Raw genomic sequence first — 17,922 nt, forward strand, 5'->3', positions numbered from 1 at the left:
CCTCTTGGCCATGCATGGGATTGGCTCTGCTCACGGCCTCACATGGCTGCTTTTTGCTGCCCCCTAAATGGCTGGCGCACTGGGCAACTACCTAGGTCACCTATTGGGATGCACCGGCCCTGCCTGAGCTGCTTCAGAAGCCTCCTGTGGAGGAGTTCAAGATCTTCTCCTCCACCAGACTAGTTCTCAGCTTCCTCGCTCATCAGCCACAGGCTTTCTGCAGCTCCCGGCATAAGGATACATGGGGGCGGGTGAGTCACTGAAGTGGCAGCCACGGTATCCCCTTGCTCCAGCATCACAGATCCACCCACAGTCGCCGGCACACTGTGCTCCTTAGGATTCAAAAGAAACATTAGCTTCTAAACTAGCTTATGCTACGAAGTGCACACCCAGTACTGCGGGAGTACTATCAGAGGCTGGTCTGAGAACTGAGGAGCACCTCAGGGTAGACAAGGGGTCGGAGGGGGGGGGGGGGAGGGTTATCCCTGATCCTTCCTTTATGCTTTACCTTGTTTACAGGAGAAAAAAACCCCCTAGAAAACACAAAACTCTTCCAGGTCAGTGTGCATAGACTGATGTCACCTTGGGTCTCCCTTCTGCAGCTTTTAATAGATAGTTGTACAAAGACTGACTGAACAGGTTGTTTGAAAAAATCTTTTTACTACCTGAAACTGTTCTTTCATAGAGTTTATGGACTTCACCATCTTAGAGGAGAATATATTCCCTTTAGTACTAAATAAATATAGCTTTAAAATATCCAGAAAAAAAGATTTACATAATGTCTTGTCAGAATCCCAGAGAGATTTCCTCCATCATCTCTCATGGTACCATTTCTCTTGCTTTAACTAGTGTATCTCATCTGAGAACCATGGTGCCACTCTCTCTCCCCCAATAATACATGACTTTGGAGGGGCAATTAAATCAATGGTTCTCAGCAGTTCCATATTCCAGGTAGTGGTGAGTTCCTCATCTGAAAGTTTATTTAAACCCAAAGGTATTGTTAGCACTTAAAAAAAAATTTCCGGGATGAGATTCTTCATAGGATATAGTTTGTCTTTCTAACTGCACTAGTGTTAAGGCTCCCAGCACTTAAGATTTGATCATGAAATGATCTATCCAGGAAAAAGGCGTAATCTGTAATTCTTCAATGTTCAGCTCCTGGCCACCCCCCAAAGGACAGAAAATCAGGTCCAGTATTTAACCTCTTCATGTGCTGGTTCATTTATTGACTGTGAAAACCCTAACATTGACATATTACCCAAAAAGTTGAAGGCATATTTAGGTTTGGATCATCTACATGGATTTTAAAATCTCTTGGAACTAGTTGTTTACCCAGTTCTAGGGCCAACTCTGCAGAGATTTAGCTGAATCCTTGGCAGCACGGTTAATAATTGAAATACTGCCTACCTCTTTATCTAAAGATCATAAAAATAAACATTCACAAGTAAAGGATTGTGGTAGATCTAATAAAGAAAGTAGTCTTTACTATGGAAGAACAGCTGAGATGTGTTGAAAGCTCATTTAGCCAACCAGAATGAAGGTTACCAGACCCTTCGATTGGTACACTTGCCGAAAATTCAATGATAATCTGATGTCATTGTTAGGGTCATTTGTGGTTGCTTTGCTTAGAAGAAGGAACTGGTTCTTGTCATTCAAAATGTGATGCATGTTGGCTATAATTTGTGGGGAATGCTCTGAGGGCTTGTTCTGTGAAGAGCTCTGTCATAGGTTTGCTGGTTTCGCTTGCTAATGCAGAAACTGCAAAAGAGATTTGGAAACTGTCAGAGATATGGGATGGATTCCCTTAGATATCTTGCAGTTACCGTATGTCGTGTTTGACTTGGATTGCCTTCTTTTATGTTTGAAGTAGTGACTTCAGAGATGTGGCAGCTTTCATCATGAAGAAGAAATTGTGACGTTTCGCTTATCAGCAGTGTTTATCGACATTCCTGTGCATTCTGAAGTACTTAGCATCATGCCTTTTTACCTTTAAGTAAACAATTTTTTATTCAATTTCATATACTTCAGAGATATCGTGTCAAGACAGCCACCTCAACAGCTTTTTGAATGATCTTCAGTATTCCTCTTTTTCAGGTTGGGCACTAGATTAGAATATTTGAGAAAAACAAAATAAAAGTTATGTATTGTATAAAACAAAGGAAAGAGATGTTCCAATGGCAGAAATCTCACTGGATGCCAGAAAAATGTTTGATTACATAGAACGGAGATACCTTTTTCAAATTCTTCAGTGGTTTGGACTTGGGGAATCATTTGTAAATATAGTGAGACTGCTTTATAGCTCTCCTAAAGCTAGATTGTATGTCACTAATTTTTTATCAGGAGATTTGGGTTTATTTATTTATTTATTTATTTATTTATTTTATTTAAGGTTTTTATATACCGGCAATCATGAGAACATATCTTGCTGGTTTACATGAAACGGGAGTGCATTAAATACATCAACTAGGAACTGTTGTGACCGAAGGAATAGTTACAAATAACGAGGGTAGAAGAACTTGGAGAAGGAGGAAGAGATAGGAAAGAATAAACGGTTAACGGTATACAGATAAATTAAATTAACTGCTATGTACAAATGGCATGATTAATGGCTAAATGTTATGAGGAATCCTTGGTTTGTGTCTTTGGCTTGTGTCATTGTGATGTATCTGGGAAAGCTTGCTTGAATAACCAAGTCTTAAGTCTTTTCCTAAAAGTTACATAGAGGATTTTCCTAAAAGTTACATAGAGGGTTGCATAGAGGATCCCTGTGAAGGGTGTCCTTTATCCCCATTTTAACGTAATATTCCACTGAAGTTACTGGGGGTATTGTTTGTTATAAGTCAAGATGAGGAAATAAGAGATTTGTTTGTCCAGTATGCTATCCATATATGCAAATTATATATTACATATATCACTATTCCTTCTGTCCCAGATTTGTTACAGATAACAGAATCATATATACATTTATTTTTAAAACGTTTTTATGGATATAAAATAAAGTGATCAGAATTTGAAGTGTAATCCCATTCTGCAAGAGATGGGCTGACATTATGGGGGTAATTTTCAAACAACCCACCTAAATTTTTTTGAAAGGTGTAAACAAAGATATGGATAGAGGTGAGCCAGTTCATAAAGTGCATTAGGATTTTCTGAAGGCATTTGGCAAAGTCCTCAGTATATTAAAAATCAATGGGATTGGCGACAATGCCCTTTTGTGGCTTGGTAACTTGTTAAAAGACAGGAAACAGAGACTTTACAAATCCACAGTATTGTACCTGCACACATTCTGTTTGAGGACCAGGTTGTTATGCAGATAAAAAGTACACACAGACTTTGTCATTCCAAATGAAGGTTTACATAGAAACATGACAGCAGAAAAAGACTATACAAACTTATCCAGTCTGCCCATCCATACCAACTGCTCAGATCGAAAATCCCTACCACTCCTTCAAAAATCCCCTGTTTGTGCCTCTTGAATTCAGATACTGACCTTGTCTCTAGCACCTCCACTGGCAGGTTGTTCTATGCATCCACCACTCTTTCTGCAAAGAAATATTTCCTAAGATTATTCCTGAGTCTGTTCTTTCACCCTCATCCCATGACCCCTCATTATAGAGCCTCTTTTCTGTTTAAAGATGCCCATCTTCTGTTGATTGATACCTTGGAGGTATTTAAATGCTCTAACATACTCACCTTTCTTCTAAGGTGTACATGTTTAGATCTTTAAGTCTGTCCCCGTATGCTCTAGAATGAAGACCATCGACCATTTTTGTAGCCACCCTCTGGACTGACTCCATCCTGTTTATATCCTTTAGAAGGTGTGGTTTCCAGAACTGTACACAGTATTTCAAATGAGATCTCATCAGGAGCAATATCAACTCTTTTTTTTCTGCTGACTCTTCTTCTCCTTATGTACCCAAGCATCTTTCTAGCTTTTGCCATTGCCTTATTCACCTGTTTGGCTACCTTGAGATCATGAGATACCATCACCACCAAATCCCACCTTTGTTTTATGCATTTGAATTTCACCTCCTAGATTATACCACTCCCTTGGGTTTTTGTACCCTACATGGATGACCCTGCATTTGTTAGCATTAAATCTTAGCTGCCAGACTCTAGACCATTCCTCAAACTTTGCTATGTCTCTCCTCATGTTTTCCACACCTTCCTGGTTGTTTACCTTGTTACAGGTTTTGGTATCATCCACAATAGGGTCGGTGGAAGCACTAGGCAGACTAGGTAGCTGCCTGGTGTGCTACAGGTTTGGGGGAGGCTGCCTAGTGCTCCCACCAGCCCTGATAGGTCACACTGCTTCTACTCATTCATCCTCTGCTCTGACTTCAGAAAAAGGAGGAGGCCTGGCCGACGTTAGCTAAAAGAGCAGAAGCAGTGGCATCAGCAGGCCACACATCTGAAGAAAGAAGCAGCAAAGGCTAGAAGAAAGGAGGCAGAGCATCACTAATGACCACGCGATCCCAAGAAGCAGCAGGAGCATTGGTTGTGCCCGCAGGGCTGGAAGGAGGCAGTATGGCAGATTAGCGTCTGCGGGGGTCAGCTGCATCAGTTGCACTCATGCGGCCCAAAGAAAATAGGCATCAGGAGGCAGAACAGTGTTGACTGTGTTGCACACCCTGAAAGATCAGAAGGGGCAACATTATCAACCAGGCGTGCAGCTGAAGGCAGGGGCTGCATCATCCCTGCAGGAGAGACAGAGGTATCCCGTGGAGGAGGGTGCCCAAAAAGGAGGCTACTGCTGCTTGTTCTGGAGGGAGAAAAGAGTAAGCATGTGTGTGAATGAGAATGTGTGTGTGAGCTTCTGTGTGACTGTGGGCATTGTGTTAAATAAGTGTGTGTGTGTGTGTGTGTGCGGGTATGTGTGTGAATGAGCATCTGTGAGAGTGTGTGTATGTGCGCATACGTGTGTTTGTGAGTATGTGTTTGTGAATGAGCATCTGTGTGTCTGTGAACAAGTGTGTGTGAATGAGTATATGCATGTGTGTGTAAATGAACATCTATGCGTGTGTGCATGTGTGAACAAATGTGCATGTGTGTGAATGAGTATATGTGCGTCTGGGCATGTGTTTGTATGAATAGGAAGCGGACTGGGGAGGGCCACTGTGGTCGTGGCCATATCAATTTTTTACCCCACTAGCTTCAGCGAGTAAGGCCCTTGGGAAGGCAGGTGCAGTGGTTGGATTATTTGGACCTCCAACCAAAAAAAGTGTTCGGCTACCTCTGAATGTATTTGTGTGTGTGTGTGTGTGCATGAGTGTTAGTATATGTATATGAGAGAGAGAAGAAAGTTTATGGCCTCCTTCTTCCCTCCCCTCTATTCCATGACAATTGCAGGATGACTGGAAGTCAAAATTTCCCAGGAATGAGGGATTTTGTATCCTTATTAGTTTTAATTGTTGGGTGTTATTTGATATGTCTGTTTTTTAAAGCATTTTATTGCTGTTTGGAAAAGTTTTAAATATTTGGATATGAGTTTTTAATTATTGGATATTCTTCTCATCAGTTTTTGGGGGTTTTTTTTTCCATTTTATTTTTATTGAATTTTTAACACAATAACACAAGTATTACTTGTACCAGTAATTAAGACAAAATTTGTAATATACCAACAATGAAATATTACAAAATGAAATTCTAGATTCCTCAACAATTATTTGTCTCATTAATTATTAGGAAATGAGGGAGAACAAAATTTAACAAGAGCGATTATTTCAAAGACTTCAGATCTCATAGTGAGAAATTTCCTCCTGCTTGTGTTGTCCTAGTGATATCGGGAAAAATCCAGATTTTTTGACCGTAGAATAACTGATGACGATTCCGGAAAAAACCTTTAACCTGGAGTTTCTCTCAGATAAGAATGCAAAAGTAATTAACAAGGTAGCTCTATTCTGAATAACCTTCTCATGAGAAAACTCAAATAATTCAGATACATTTATAGATGAAATGGGTTTTGGATCCTTAGGAATATCTCCCTCTGATTTAGGCAAAAAATAAGCCTTAGTTATTATTGGAACAGCTTCAGATGGAAATGTGAGAATCTGTACTAAATAGCTCTTAAATAGATCCTTAGGAGGAAGCAATCTTAAATCAGGAAAATTTAATATCCTTCAATTTAAAATTCTTAAAGCATTTTCCATGTTTTCGATTTTCTTAGAATAAACAATATCTGATTGAACCAGTTTATGTTGTACTATTTCCATATTAGAAATCCTTGTATCCATCTCAGTAACTTTAGTAGCCAACAATCCAACTTGATTTTCTGTAGCCAAAATTACAGCCATTAAAAGAGGTTATAGTTTTCTCAATAGAAGTTAAAGCAGACCAAACAGTCTCTAAAGTTATCTCTTTTGGCTTCTCAAATAATGGCTTTAGCATTGGACATACCTGGACATTCCTGTCTTCTTCACCCATGATGCCGTTCCACTTTCAGTAATCTCAGGCAATTTTGAGGCGAGTGACAGGCCCTTGGAATCCGTTCCAAAAGTGTTCACCAAAGGAGAAACCAAAATGGCTTCCCTTCTTGAGGGCTCAGAGGTAACAATATATCTCAATCTCGATTCAGGAAAATCCAATATCATTGGAACAGGAGGTGGAGCCATGCTCGGCTCGCCAGGGCTTAATGATATTACTTCAGCCAGTGTGGGCGGCGATTGTTCGGCATCCATCTCCATTGCGGCTCTCCCCTCCGGCGTCTCAGATAGGGGTGCCACGAAGAAGGTTTCAATCCGCGGTTGTAATTGCTCGGGCACGGGAGAAGAACTTGAAATCTCCCTCAACCGAGCCTTCCTCTTTGTGTGAGGCATTATTGAGAGGAAAAAAAATTTCAGGTAAAGAGCAAGAGAGGCACTTCTTCAGCATGTGGATCAGGAGGCAGCCATCTTGTTTTCCCTACTCATCAGTTTTTATATATGTAGTTTTATTAGTTTGGTTTCACTATTATGATTGATGTTTTATATTTCTTGATTTTATTGTTTGATGTTTCATAAGGAATGGTAATAGTTCTGTTTTTCCATTGTTGCATGGCATACTGAGTTTGTCGTCTTGTGGTTTCTAATTTAGTTTTTGTCTGCACCTGTTTGTTTATCTTTATGGTCTCTTTTTTCTGCATTTGGTGAGGGTATGTGTTTTGCATGTATGACCAAGGTGAAATATTCTGCTAGCGCATACTTTCTGTGTAGGAATCTGTAGCAGCCTGGTTTGTTCTATTTTCCTAACAGGAGATGTATTGATGTTTTAGGGCTTTGTGCAATATTTGCAGTATTGCTTTTTCATAGATAGGGCTATTACTGTTTGAGTGATGGCAGCTAGTGTTATTATGGTATGGTAGGTTTATTATATTATAATTGTAATTCAGGTTACTAATGATTTTTCTGAGGGCCAAGCCCACACCCAACTTGTTAAAATAGGCCTAATACTGCATTGATTCCAAGCATCTGTTTTGTACCACAGTAGTGCATGCAAATATTATATACCTGATGTAAGTTCTATTTTTACCTCAGGATGTCCTTTTTCATTAAAATCTGTTTAGGTACATGAATAATTTGTTATTGTGTGTGGAACATCTTGGGGGGAAGGGGGACGGCAAGGCTGTAAGGTTCCCTTCGGGCGCCTAATACCATTGCACCGGCTATGATCCACAGTAAGAGAAACCCTTCCTGATAGTCCTTCTGCAGTATCAATTATGGAAATGTTGAAAAGAACTGGATCCAAGGATCAATCCCTGAGGCACACCACTATTGTTGCTCTTTTCCTCGAAGGAACTCCATTTATCACTATCCTTTGATGCCTCCCTTTCAGGTAATGACTGTGATCTATCTTGCACAATTTTGTTGAAAAAGGCAGAGTATAAATTTCTAAATAAATAAAACCAATTTCTAACCCAGTCAGTCATTTTAAGGCCTTTACTTTATTTATAAGTCACCTCTCAGGATCCATGTCAAAAGCCTTAATGAAATCCAAGTACGTTACATTGAATACTCTCCCCTCATACAGTTCTCTGATTAGCCAATTAAAGAAATTGTTCAGGTTTGTCTGACCACTGGTAAAGCCATGCTGCCTTGGATCTTGTAATCCATTGGATTCCAGAAACTGCACTATCCTCCGTTTTAGCTGCGATTTCCTTCACCACAGAGATCAGACGAATCTGCCTTTGGTTCCCAGCTTCCTTCTGACATCCACTTTTGTAAAGAGGAAAAGCATTCGCCTGTCTCCAGGCCTCTAGAACTACTCCTGACTCTAAAGAAACATTGAAAAGATTGGCGAGCAAATCTATCGGAAGTTTTTAAGTTCCCTTATTACCCTTAGATGTATCCCATCAATCCTATTGTTTTATTTGCTTTTGGTACAGCTAGCTCCTCATGAACACACTTTTCTGCAAATCATTTGAGGTTTAGCTCCCTTCTAATCGTATGTGTGTCCATTTTCTGTGGTTCTACTCCTGGACCTTCTAAAGTGAACACCAAACGGAAATATTCATTAAGCAATAGCTTTTTTTTTCCTGATCAGTTTCTAACTTTCAAACATATTCGTGGTACTGTATTTGTGTGCATTTATTTAAAAGTATTTATTTCCCATGCCCTCCAAAGTTTGGGGCGGGTTACATAACGTAACAAAAAATAAAAGTGACTAACAATGCTACAGAATAGATGTTGGGACATCATAGGATGGCAAGAGACATTGGCCTCGGAGTGAGACACAATGTTTGGAATGCCTGCTTGAACAACTGAGTTTTCAGGGCTTTCCTGAACTCCTTGGTATCTGTGACGCATGGAGATGTATTCAGCAGGATGCTGCATACTTTATCAAATACAGCATAGTCTACTTTGAAAATACGTGCGTCTGTTTCAGTATGCATGAATAATTCCAATGCAAGAAAGCCTCCCAACCAAAATTTGCAGTCAACAGACAAGTCCGATTTCACTTGTGCTAGTCAATTAGCAAGTGTGAAATTGTACGAACAAGCTGGCTCATAGCTATGCATAAATCTCTTAGAAAATAGCAACTAAGGTATGTAATTCTTGATCCATCCCTAGACTGCCCCTATTTTGCGCCAGTAAAGTGTGAGCTTGAAACTGAAAATACATGTGTATTTTCAATATTTAAAAAATAGCATTGTGCACAAAATAAAGGCTACTTACACATGCATGCTATTGTTACATGCAGAATCCATTTCAAAATTTGCTCATCACTGATTATTCTAGATTTTAATTTTCATGTTGACATAAAACCAATGGGAACATCTTATGAACTGTTTCTAGATATTACTCCTGCCTTGGGCAGGATCAGGTTGTAGCTGTTCTCATTTATAAATGTGGCCACATATTTAATCTGATTTTTTTTTTAATCGGTCTGTTTCTTTTTTGAGGAGAATGAGGAAGGTGGACTTGGTGTAGTAGTGGTTTGGAGTAGGGAATAAGATTGGGGAGGATTAGCATCAGGAAGAGAAAAAGTAATGGAGACTAGCAACCACCACAGTACGTGGCCAGCTGCTCGAGGAATGATGGACGGGAACAGCTCAGGCCTGAGGTCAGTTGTGATGATTTCTGGAGTCTACCGATGCAACTGGGAGAAGTATGCGGATGGTCCGCAACCTCCCAAGTTTTTAACCAATCCACTGAAGAACCCCTGGAAGAATTCTTTTAAATACCAACTAAAATTGTGTGTTTTGAAAGTACAAGAATACTTTCAGGCAACTGCAAATCCACTTATAGAGATTTAATCTACTCATATAACTCCTTATTGTGCACATGTAGATCCTGACCTAGCCTTTGAAAATGTATTCTTGTGTGTGTTAAGTGTATTCTTGTATGTATTCCTGAAGAGTGACTGATTCTATGCTCCTCCCCACAGCCCCAGTGTGGTGATGCCGTTTGGTTGTGTAACCCTGGGAGATAAGAAGGATTATAACCATCCTGCTGAGGTGACTGACAGATATGACCTGGGACAAATCATCAAAACGTAAGTGAGGCAAACAAAGTAGGAACCAGAAAATTGACAAAGAACATGCATGAGTCTTCCAGCATCTGAGAGAGGAATGGGAGTTTGGGGTACATTCTCACAGGATTTGAAGAAGGAACAGGGTGAAGAAGTGATGGAGAAGAAGGGTAGGTATACCACCAGAAAAGGGAGCCCCTTGTGAGAATCCTAGGAGGGTGTAATACTGTGGAACTATGTTAGATGAAAATAAGAGCCTTGTTAAAAAGGGGTAGGGGGTAACACCATGGGTCAAGGAAGAGGAAAGCAGGTGTTCCTTTGAGAAATATGGAGGAAAGATGGATATAACCCCAAGGGCTATAGAAGAGGTAATCAGGGACCACTATGAGAAACTTGGGAGATATGTGATACCAATGGTCTCTGTGAGAAACAGGGAGATGGGTGTCTTTCCAATATACCCCGCTTTTCTTTGCTTTTATGCACACTGGTGTCCTAGCAAAAATGCATACCTGGATACTGCAGGTTGGAAAAAGTGAAATAGATGCCAAGATAAATAAATAAATAAATAAATAAATAAAAATAAATATAAAAAAAATAAAAATAAAATAGATGCCAGATGTCCAACTGTGTTTAATATTTATTGATAAAAAATTAAATAAAAGTAGCTTGACTCCAGCCGAGTTTCACCACACCGTGGCTGCCTCAGGGGCTGTATATGTGTTCAGTGTTCAAACATGGTCAGCGTATGGATACTTGCTTCTGATAGTATGTTTTTTGCTGTATATTCTGTATATTCTGTATATTCTGATAGTATGTTTTTTGCTGTATATTCTCCTGTGTTAAATTATTTAATATATGGTGACCAAGGACTGAAACTGATGTGTTGCTGTGTGTGTGTGTATATTATAAAAGCTTGCATCAGTGAATGGAATCCTGCTTCAGCTTGAACCGGTGCCAATGAAATATACACGTCTCGCTGGACAAAACCTCCTCAATTTCATTAATGTTCATATATTTGTTACCATAAGAGAGACAGGGATTTTGGCCACTGGCTTTAGCACTGTGAAGCGAGATAATGTTATGGTATCCAGTTTTGTCCAGCGAGACGTGTATATTTCATTGGCACCGGTTCAAGCTGAAGCAGGATTCCATTCACTGACGCAAACTTTTATAATATACACACACGCAGCAACACATCAGTTTCAGTCCTTGGTCACCATATACTAAATAATTTAACACAGGAGAATATACAGCAAAAAACATACTATCAGATGTTAAAGCTAGTATCCATACGCTGACCATGTTTGAACACTGAACACATATACAGCCCCTGAGGCAGCCACGGTGTGGCGAAACTCGGCCGGAGTCAAGTTACTTTTATTTAATTTTTTATCAATAAATATTAAATACATTTGGACACGGCATCTATTTTATTTTTTCCAACCTGACGGCTTTTATAGATCACCTTCCTTTTTGTTTTTTGGGTACCTGGATATTGCAGTCATCCTTTACAAGGCTAGTAATCATGCAACAATGGTAGAATTTGGAGAATTATTTGCTATATTCTATAATCTCTGGTGAGAAGAGAATGACTGGAGGTGGATGTGTGACAGGAACAATGGCTTCAGTTCTTGAGTGCCTGTAAAAGGTGGGCTGAGTGGTAGGTTATTATATCACAGAATACACAACACACTTACAAGTATAGAAATTTTACTTATAAGTCTGAGAATAAGCAATACAAGCACACAAGATTAGAGTTGTGCATTAAGAATATATATAAAGATACTTCCCCTCATAGTATCCAGCGTGATATATTTTGGAAAGTTGGAAACAGTGCTGGGAAATCAGGAACTGTTCATCAAGCACTTTAATATCCAACAATCTCTTCATCTGATCTGTTTTTCATCTGATTACAATCAGTGATCTGAAGTTGGTCTTTTTATGATATTTCTTCTGACCTATGTTCTTATCTGCTGAGGCCTCAACTATCTATCTAATCATATCAGCAACAGTTAGGTATGGTCAACTTACTGATGTCCTGTTTTCCCTGATAGCTGCACTGTTAGCCTCATGAGTAACTACTTGTTAATATATCTGATCTCATGACATGTTTCGTGTTACAAGCAAGCTAAGAAAAATGGTATATGTATTCTAAGAACTTATAGGCCTTATGTCAAGCAATTACATTAGTAATTACATTAGTAATATTTGTGATTATCTATCTTCTACTAATTTCTATCTTGTTACAAAGTTCTTCATGTAAACTAAATCATTTTTTAAATAATTTTTCCACAGTGCCACAAACACATCTGGTTTTTAGGCTAGCGAAATCGAAGACAAACTTCAAAGGAACATAAGAACATAAGACTTGCCATATTGGGTCAAACCAAAGGTCCATTAAATCCAGTATTCTATTTCCAACAGTGGCCAAAGGAGGTCACAAGTACCTGACAGAATACCAAGGGGTAGATAGATTCCAAGCTGCTTATCCCATAAATAAACAGTGGATTTCTGCAATTCTATCTTAATAATTGTTAATGGATTCTTCGTCCAAGAACTTGTCCAAACCTTTTTAAATGCAGCTACATCAATAGCTTTCACCACATCCTCTAGCAATGAATTCCAGAGCTTAATTATGCAGAGTAAAAAAATGTTCTCTTATTAATTTTAAATGTATTATCTAGTAACTTTATTGTGTGTCCCCTGGTCTTTGTAGTTTTTGAAAGAGCAAACAACTGATTATGTACTTGATCCATTCCAATCATTATTTTATAGACCTCTATCATATCTCCTCTCAGCCATCTCTTCTCCAAGCTGAAGGGTTCTAACCTCTTTAGCCTTTCTTCAAAAGGAAATTTTTCCATCTCCTTTATCATTTTGGTCATCATTTTCTATATCTTTTCTAATTCTGCTATATCTTTTTCAAGATGTGGTGACCAGAACTGTACACAGTACTCAGGATAAAGTCATACCATGGAGCAATACAGAGGCAATATGAAATTCTGTTTTATTTTCCATTCCTTTCCTAATAATGCCTAGCATTCTATTTGCTTTCTTGGCTGCTGCTGTACATTGAGCAGAAGATTTCAACGTATTTTCAATGATGACACCTGGATCCTTTTCCTGAATGGTAACTCCTAATGTGGAACCTTGCATTATGTAACTATAATTTGAGTTACTCTTCCCTAAGTGCATCACTTTGCACTTGTCCACATTAAATTTCATTTGCATGCCCAGTCTCCTAAGTTTGCAATGTCCTCTTGCAATTTCTCACAATCCTCTTGTGATTTAACAACTTTGAATAATTTTGTGTCATTGGCAAATTTGATCACCTCACTTGTCTTTCCCATTTCCAGGACATTTATAAATATATTAAAAAGCAGTAGTCCCAGAACAGATTCCTGGGGCACTCCACTACTTACCTTTTTCCATTGGGAAAATTTACCATTTAGCCCTACTTTCTAACCAGCTGGCAATCCAAAATAGGACACTACTCCCTGTCCCATGATGTTTTAATTTCCTATCAAGTCTCTCGAGAGGGTCTTTGTCAAATGCTTTCTGGCCATCCAGATACACTATATCAACTGGCTTACCTTTATCCACATGTTTTATTTATGCCCTCACAAAAATGTAGCAAATTGTGAGGCAAGACTTCCCTTGGCTAAATCCATGTTGGATTTGTCCCATTAAACTATACTTATCTATATGTTCAGCAATTTTTCTCTTTATGATAGTTTCTACCATTTTGCATGGTGCAGATGTCAGACCCACTGGTCTATAGTTTCCTGGATCACCCCTTGATACCTTTTTAAAATTGGCATTACAATGGCAACCCTCCAGTCTTCAGGTACTATAAATGATGTTACTGATAATTCACAAATTTTCAATAGCAGGTCCACAATTTCATGTCTCAGTTCTTTCAGCACTCTGAGATATATTCCATTTGGTCTAGGTGATTTGCTACTCTTTAGTCAATTTGCCCTAGTACATCTTCCAGGTTCACTGAGATTTGTTTCAACTTTTCTGAATCATTGTCTTTATTTATTTATTTATTTATTTTTAATTTTTATATACCGAAGTTCTAGTAGGGACTACAAATCACTCCGGTTTACATAAAACGAAGAACTGCTCAACAGATAGCGGAGCTTTACATGGAACCGTATAACATATGGAACAGTATAACTGGTTGACAATTTAACATAGTGCTAAATAAAGTGATAATATTTTAACTGTTTTTGAATATCAATATTTTGTCTTTGAATATTTTGTCTTTGAATATCATTTCTGTCATGGGTCTATCTCTTAATCTTCCTCACTGAATACCAAAGCAAAGACTTAATTTAGTCTATTTCTTATGGCTTTGTCACCCTAAGTGCCCCTTTTACCCCTTGATTATCTAATGGTACAACTGACTCCCTCGCAGGCTTTTTACATTGAATGTACCTGAAAAGGTTTTTATGAGTTTTTGCTTCCACGGCAAGATTCTTTTCAAATTCTCTCTTTGCTTCCCTTATCAGTGCTTTGCATCTGACTTGCCAATGCTTATGCTGTTTTCTATTTTCTTTATTTGGATCCATTTTCCATTTCTTGAAAGATATATTTAAATATTAAAGCCTCTTTCCCCTCACCTTTTAACCATACCAATAATCATTTAGCCTTCTTTCCACCTTTTTTTTTTTTTTTTTTGCATATTTCAGATTTGACAAATCATGATTAAGTATGCTCTACGACTAAGAATGCCTTATGACCAACGATTTATGCCTTTCGCTTTTATGACTACTGATGCTTTGTATATAGTTGTTATGTATGTTTATATTTATAGTTTTCACTATTTATTGATCTATTAATTTGCATTGCCTACTCCCCCTGTTATCTGTATTGTTATCGGTTATATGTAAGGGCGCTGCCCAAAAGTTTTTTGTTCTTTGTGAACCGATGCGATGTGCGAACGGCTATCGGTATATAAGAGACTTTAAATAAATAAATAAATAAATAAATTCAGAATAATAACCTAATTCAAGAGTACATAGTGTAACATAAATTATGTTATCCGAGGAAAACATATATTCTATAAATTACACTCCAACAAATAATCTAGACTCCCTTTTACCAAACAATAATGGGGGGGGGGGGGGGGGGGGCATTCCTATTGCAAGCAAACAATCATACATAAATTTAAACCAAACATTGAGAGATCAAGGAGTATACACCATTTTTCCTACAATACGAAGATGATGTTATTACTCTGTCTCATTACTCCTATGGCTCTCCAAGTATTTCTCTAACTGTTCAGGTTCATAATAAAAAAATCTTACACCTTCCACTTTCATTATACATTTACAAGGAAATCTAATGTTTATCTGAATCCCAAAAGTTCTGGCCTGATTTGCAAGAACTAGAAATTTTTTACGTCTTATCTGTGTCTCTTTGGAGACATCAGGGTATACCCATAATTTTTCCCCTAGATACAAGCAAGATCTTTTATTTAGGTATAATTTTAATATATCATCTCTATCTTCCGATGACTGACATTTCACCAGTAAAGTTCCTCGCATTTCTATTTGAGATCTATAAGAAGTCTTTATTAACTCAGTAACATTTAATGTCAAATCTTCTTGTAATAAATTTCCATTTGCTTGTTCTTCTTCTTTCTTCTTCGGTAAGAAGTATGCCTTTAATATCTTTGGAAACTTATCTGATGATAATAACAGAATTTCTTGAAAATAATTCTTTAATTGTTCTTTCGGTGAAGTCATTTTACACTTCAGAAAATTCAATATCCTTAGATTATTTTTCCTAAGTGAATTCCCTATATTTTCCACCTTTTTCCCCAACATAGATTCTCCTTGAATTATAGAAAGCTGTACTTGCTTTATCTGGTTTAATTCTTCATCCACTTTCACCAGATTAACTTCATGTTTGTTTGTTTGTTTCTGGGGTCAAATTATATAACGTTGTTTGCATTTCTTTTATATTTGAAGACAAAGTCAACAAAGCCTTTTGGGTCGACATTACTGTCTGCCATATTAACTCCATAGTCACAACTTTAGGTTTTTCATCCAACAAAAAAGATATTGTATTTATACTTTGTGGTAGAGAAATACCTTGAGAGTCTGGAGATCTTTGAGTCTGAGAAATCTTCACTGCTAATCCAGCTCCCATTTCGCTGGTTGCAGCTCGGTCTAAGCCGAAGTCGCCCTCCACTTGTGGGGAGGAGATGAACGGACCTCCCGATCTCTCTGATGGCGCAGTTTCTCCAGCTGCAGCTTCCCTAATAGGGTTCAATTCAAGCGAAGCCATCTGTCCTTGTCTTGAGCCTAAGTCCACGGCGGTCTCAGCGTCACCTGGTGGATTAGGGGTTGTAGGAGCCCTGGGACTTAGCGAGGTTTCTCCCAGGAGCAACGGTGCTTGCTCTCCACCTAACTGCTCAGCGGGACCCTCCGGGGATATTGCCTCCATCAGGGGTCTGAAGCCCGTCAGTGTTGTCTGAATCAGCACAGGTCTAGTAGGGGTCTGGGCTCCCTCTCTTACACGGCCTTTGCGTTTAGTATGGGGCATCTTTCGAAACCTCCAAAAAAAACTTTCAAAAAAAGGAACAAGAAACAAAGCTGTCGGAGCTTCACACACCAGCGTCTCTCACAGGTGCCATCTTGGCCACTCCTCTCGTTCCACCTTTTCTAATATGTGCAATACATCTGCTCTGGGCTTCCAAGATGGTATTTTTAAACAGTGTCCATGCCCGGGCTAAACTCTTAACATTTGCAGTTGCTCCTTTCAATTTTTCCCAATCAGTTTCGTCATTTTAGCATAGTCCCTTTTTGAACGTTAAATGATCTCGCAGTAGATTTCTTTTTTTTAAGTTCCCTCCAGTTATTAAGTCAAATTTGATAACGTTGTGATCGCTATTGCCAAGTGGTTCCAACACTGTTACCTCTCGCACAAAATCCTGTGTTCCACTAAAGATGAGGTCTAAAATAGTTTCCCCTCTTGTTGGTTCTTGTACCAGCTGCACCATGAAGCAGTCATTTATTTCATCTAGGAACTTTACTTCTCTAGAATTTCCCTTGGTAACAAAGGAGTTACCTGGGTAAGTTCTTGAGCCTGAAACTTGCTGCTCTCCCATCAACAGCTAACATTACATGCGCAGTTTTACAGCATGCATGCTTTTAGCCATGACTGAAAGGGAAAAACTGTGGGGGGGGGGGGGGGAGGGAACATATACATGGGGGATTTATTTTTTAAATTTACATGTGTAATTTACTGGGCATACTTTGCATCAAGCAGATGTAAAGTACATAGGTATTGTGCCAACGGCCTCTGCCAGCTCTGAATTTTCAAAGGGAGGTTCTTTAGGGAGTTTCCCTATGAAAATTAGCTCACATGTTCATGGGTTCCAAGTAGCCATGGACTTTCAAAACTGACCTGGTTATTAATTTAATTTTTTTATATTTTATATTCTGGCTTATGTGACTGGTCAGCCACTTCAAAGTGGATGACATTCAGATAACATTTGGATCTAATAGATGTGGCCACAGCCTCATTTCCCAATCTGACAGGAAAAGAGAGGCCCGTGTGGCAACTCTTGTGGATGACATTCCCACACCCTGCCAGCAGGAAGAGAGCAGCCCATGGCAGCACGGTTTATTGATGGGGTGATGGGGTTTCCACCCCTTTCAGGAAGGATTGTTGATTCCCATCAACAAACGGACAATTTGAAGTAGCGATGTGGTAAGTTGCTAGTTGAAAGAAGAAGATGGGGGTAGAGGACAAGCGAAAGAGGGGAAATGAGAGGGAAGTAGAAAAGAAGGAAGAAAGTGTAGAGAAGGTGGTCTAGGTGAAGGGGAGGAAGGAGAGGGAGTGTGTGTGTGTTTGCGAATAGGTGAGAGAGGGAGCATGTGTGTCTGCATGCAAGTGGGTAAGAGAGAGGGAGTGCGTGTGAGTGGGTAAGCGGCAGCATGTATGGATGGGGAAAGGTCA

General features: G+C 39.0%; 1 protein-coding gene across 1 annotated transcript in view; it reads left to right on the forward strand.

Annotated features, from left to right (window-relative positions):
• The window catches only part of CAMKV (CaM kinase like vesicle associated), a 239,817-nt gene that overhangs the window by 105,920 nt on the left and 115,975 nt on the right, over positions 1–17,922 (forward strand). The window contains exon 2 of the mRNA XM_029599639.1: positions 9,862–9,969. Coding sequence (XP_029455499.1) covers positions 9,875–9,969 — 95 coding nt within the window. The 5' untranslated portion in view covers positions 9,862–9,874. The remainder of the gene's footprint in view (positions 1–9,861; positions 9,970–17,922) is intronic.

This window comes from Rhinatrema bivittatum, chromosome 4 (assembly GCF_901001135.1).
Source record: "Rhinatrema bivittatum chromosome 4, aRhiBiv1.1, whole genome shotgun sequence".
Classification (NCBI taxonomy): domain Eukaryota; kingdom Metazoa; phylum Chordata; class Amphibia; order Gymnophiona; family Rhinatrematidae; genus Rhinatrema; species Rhinatrema bivittatum.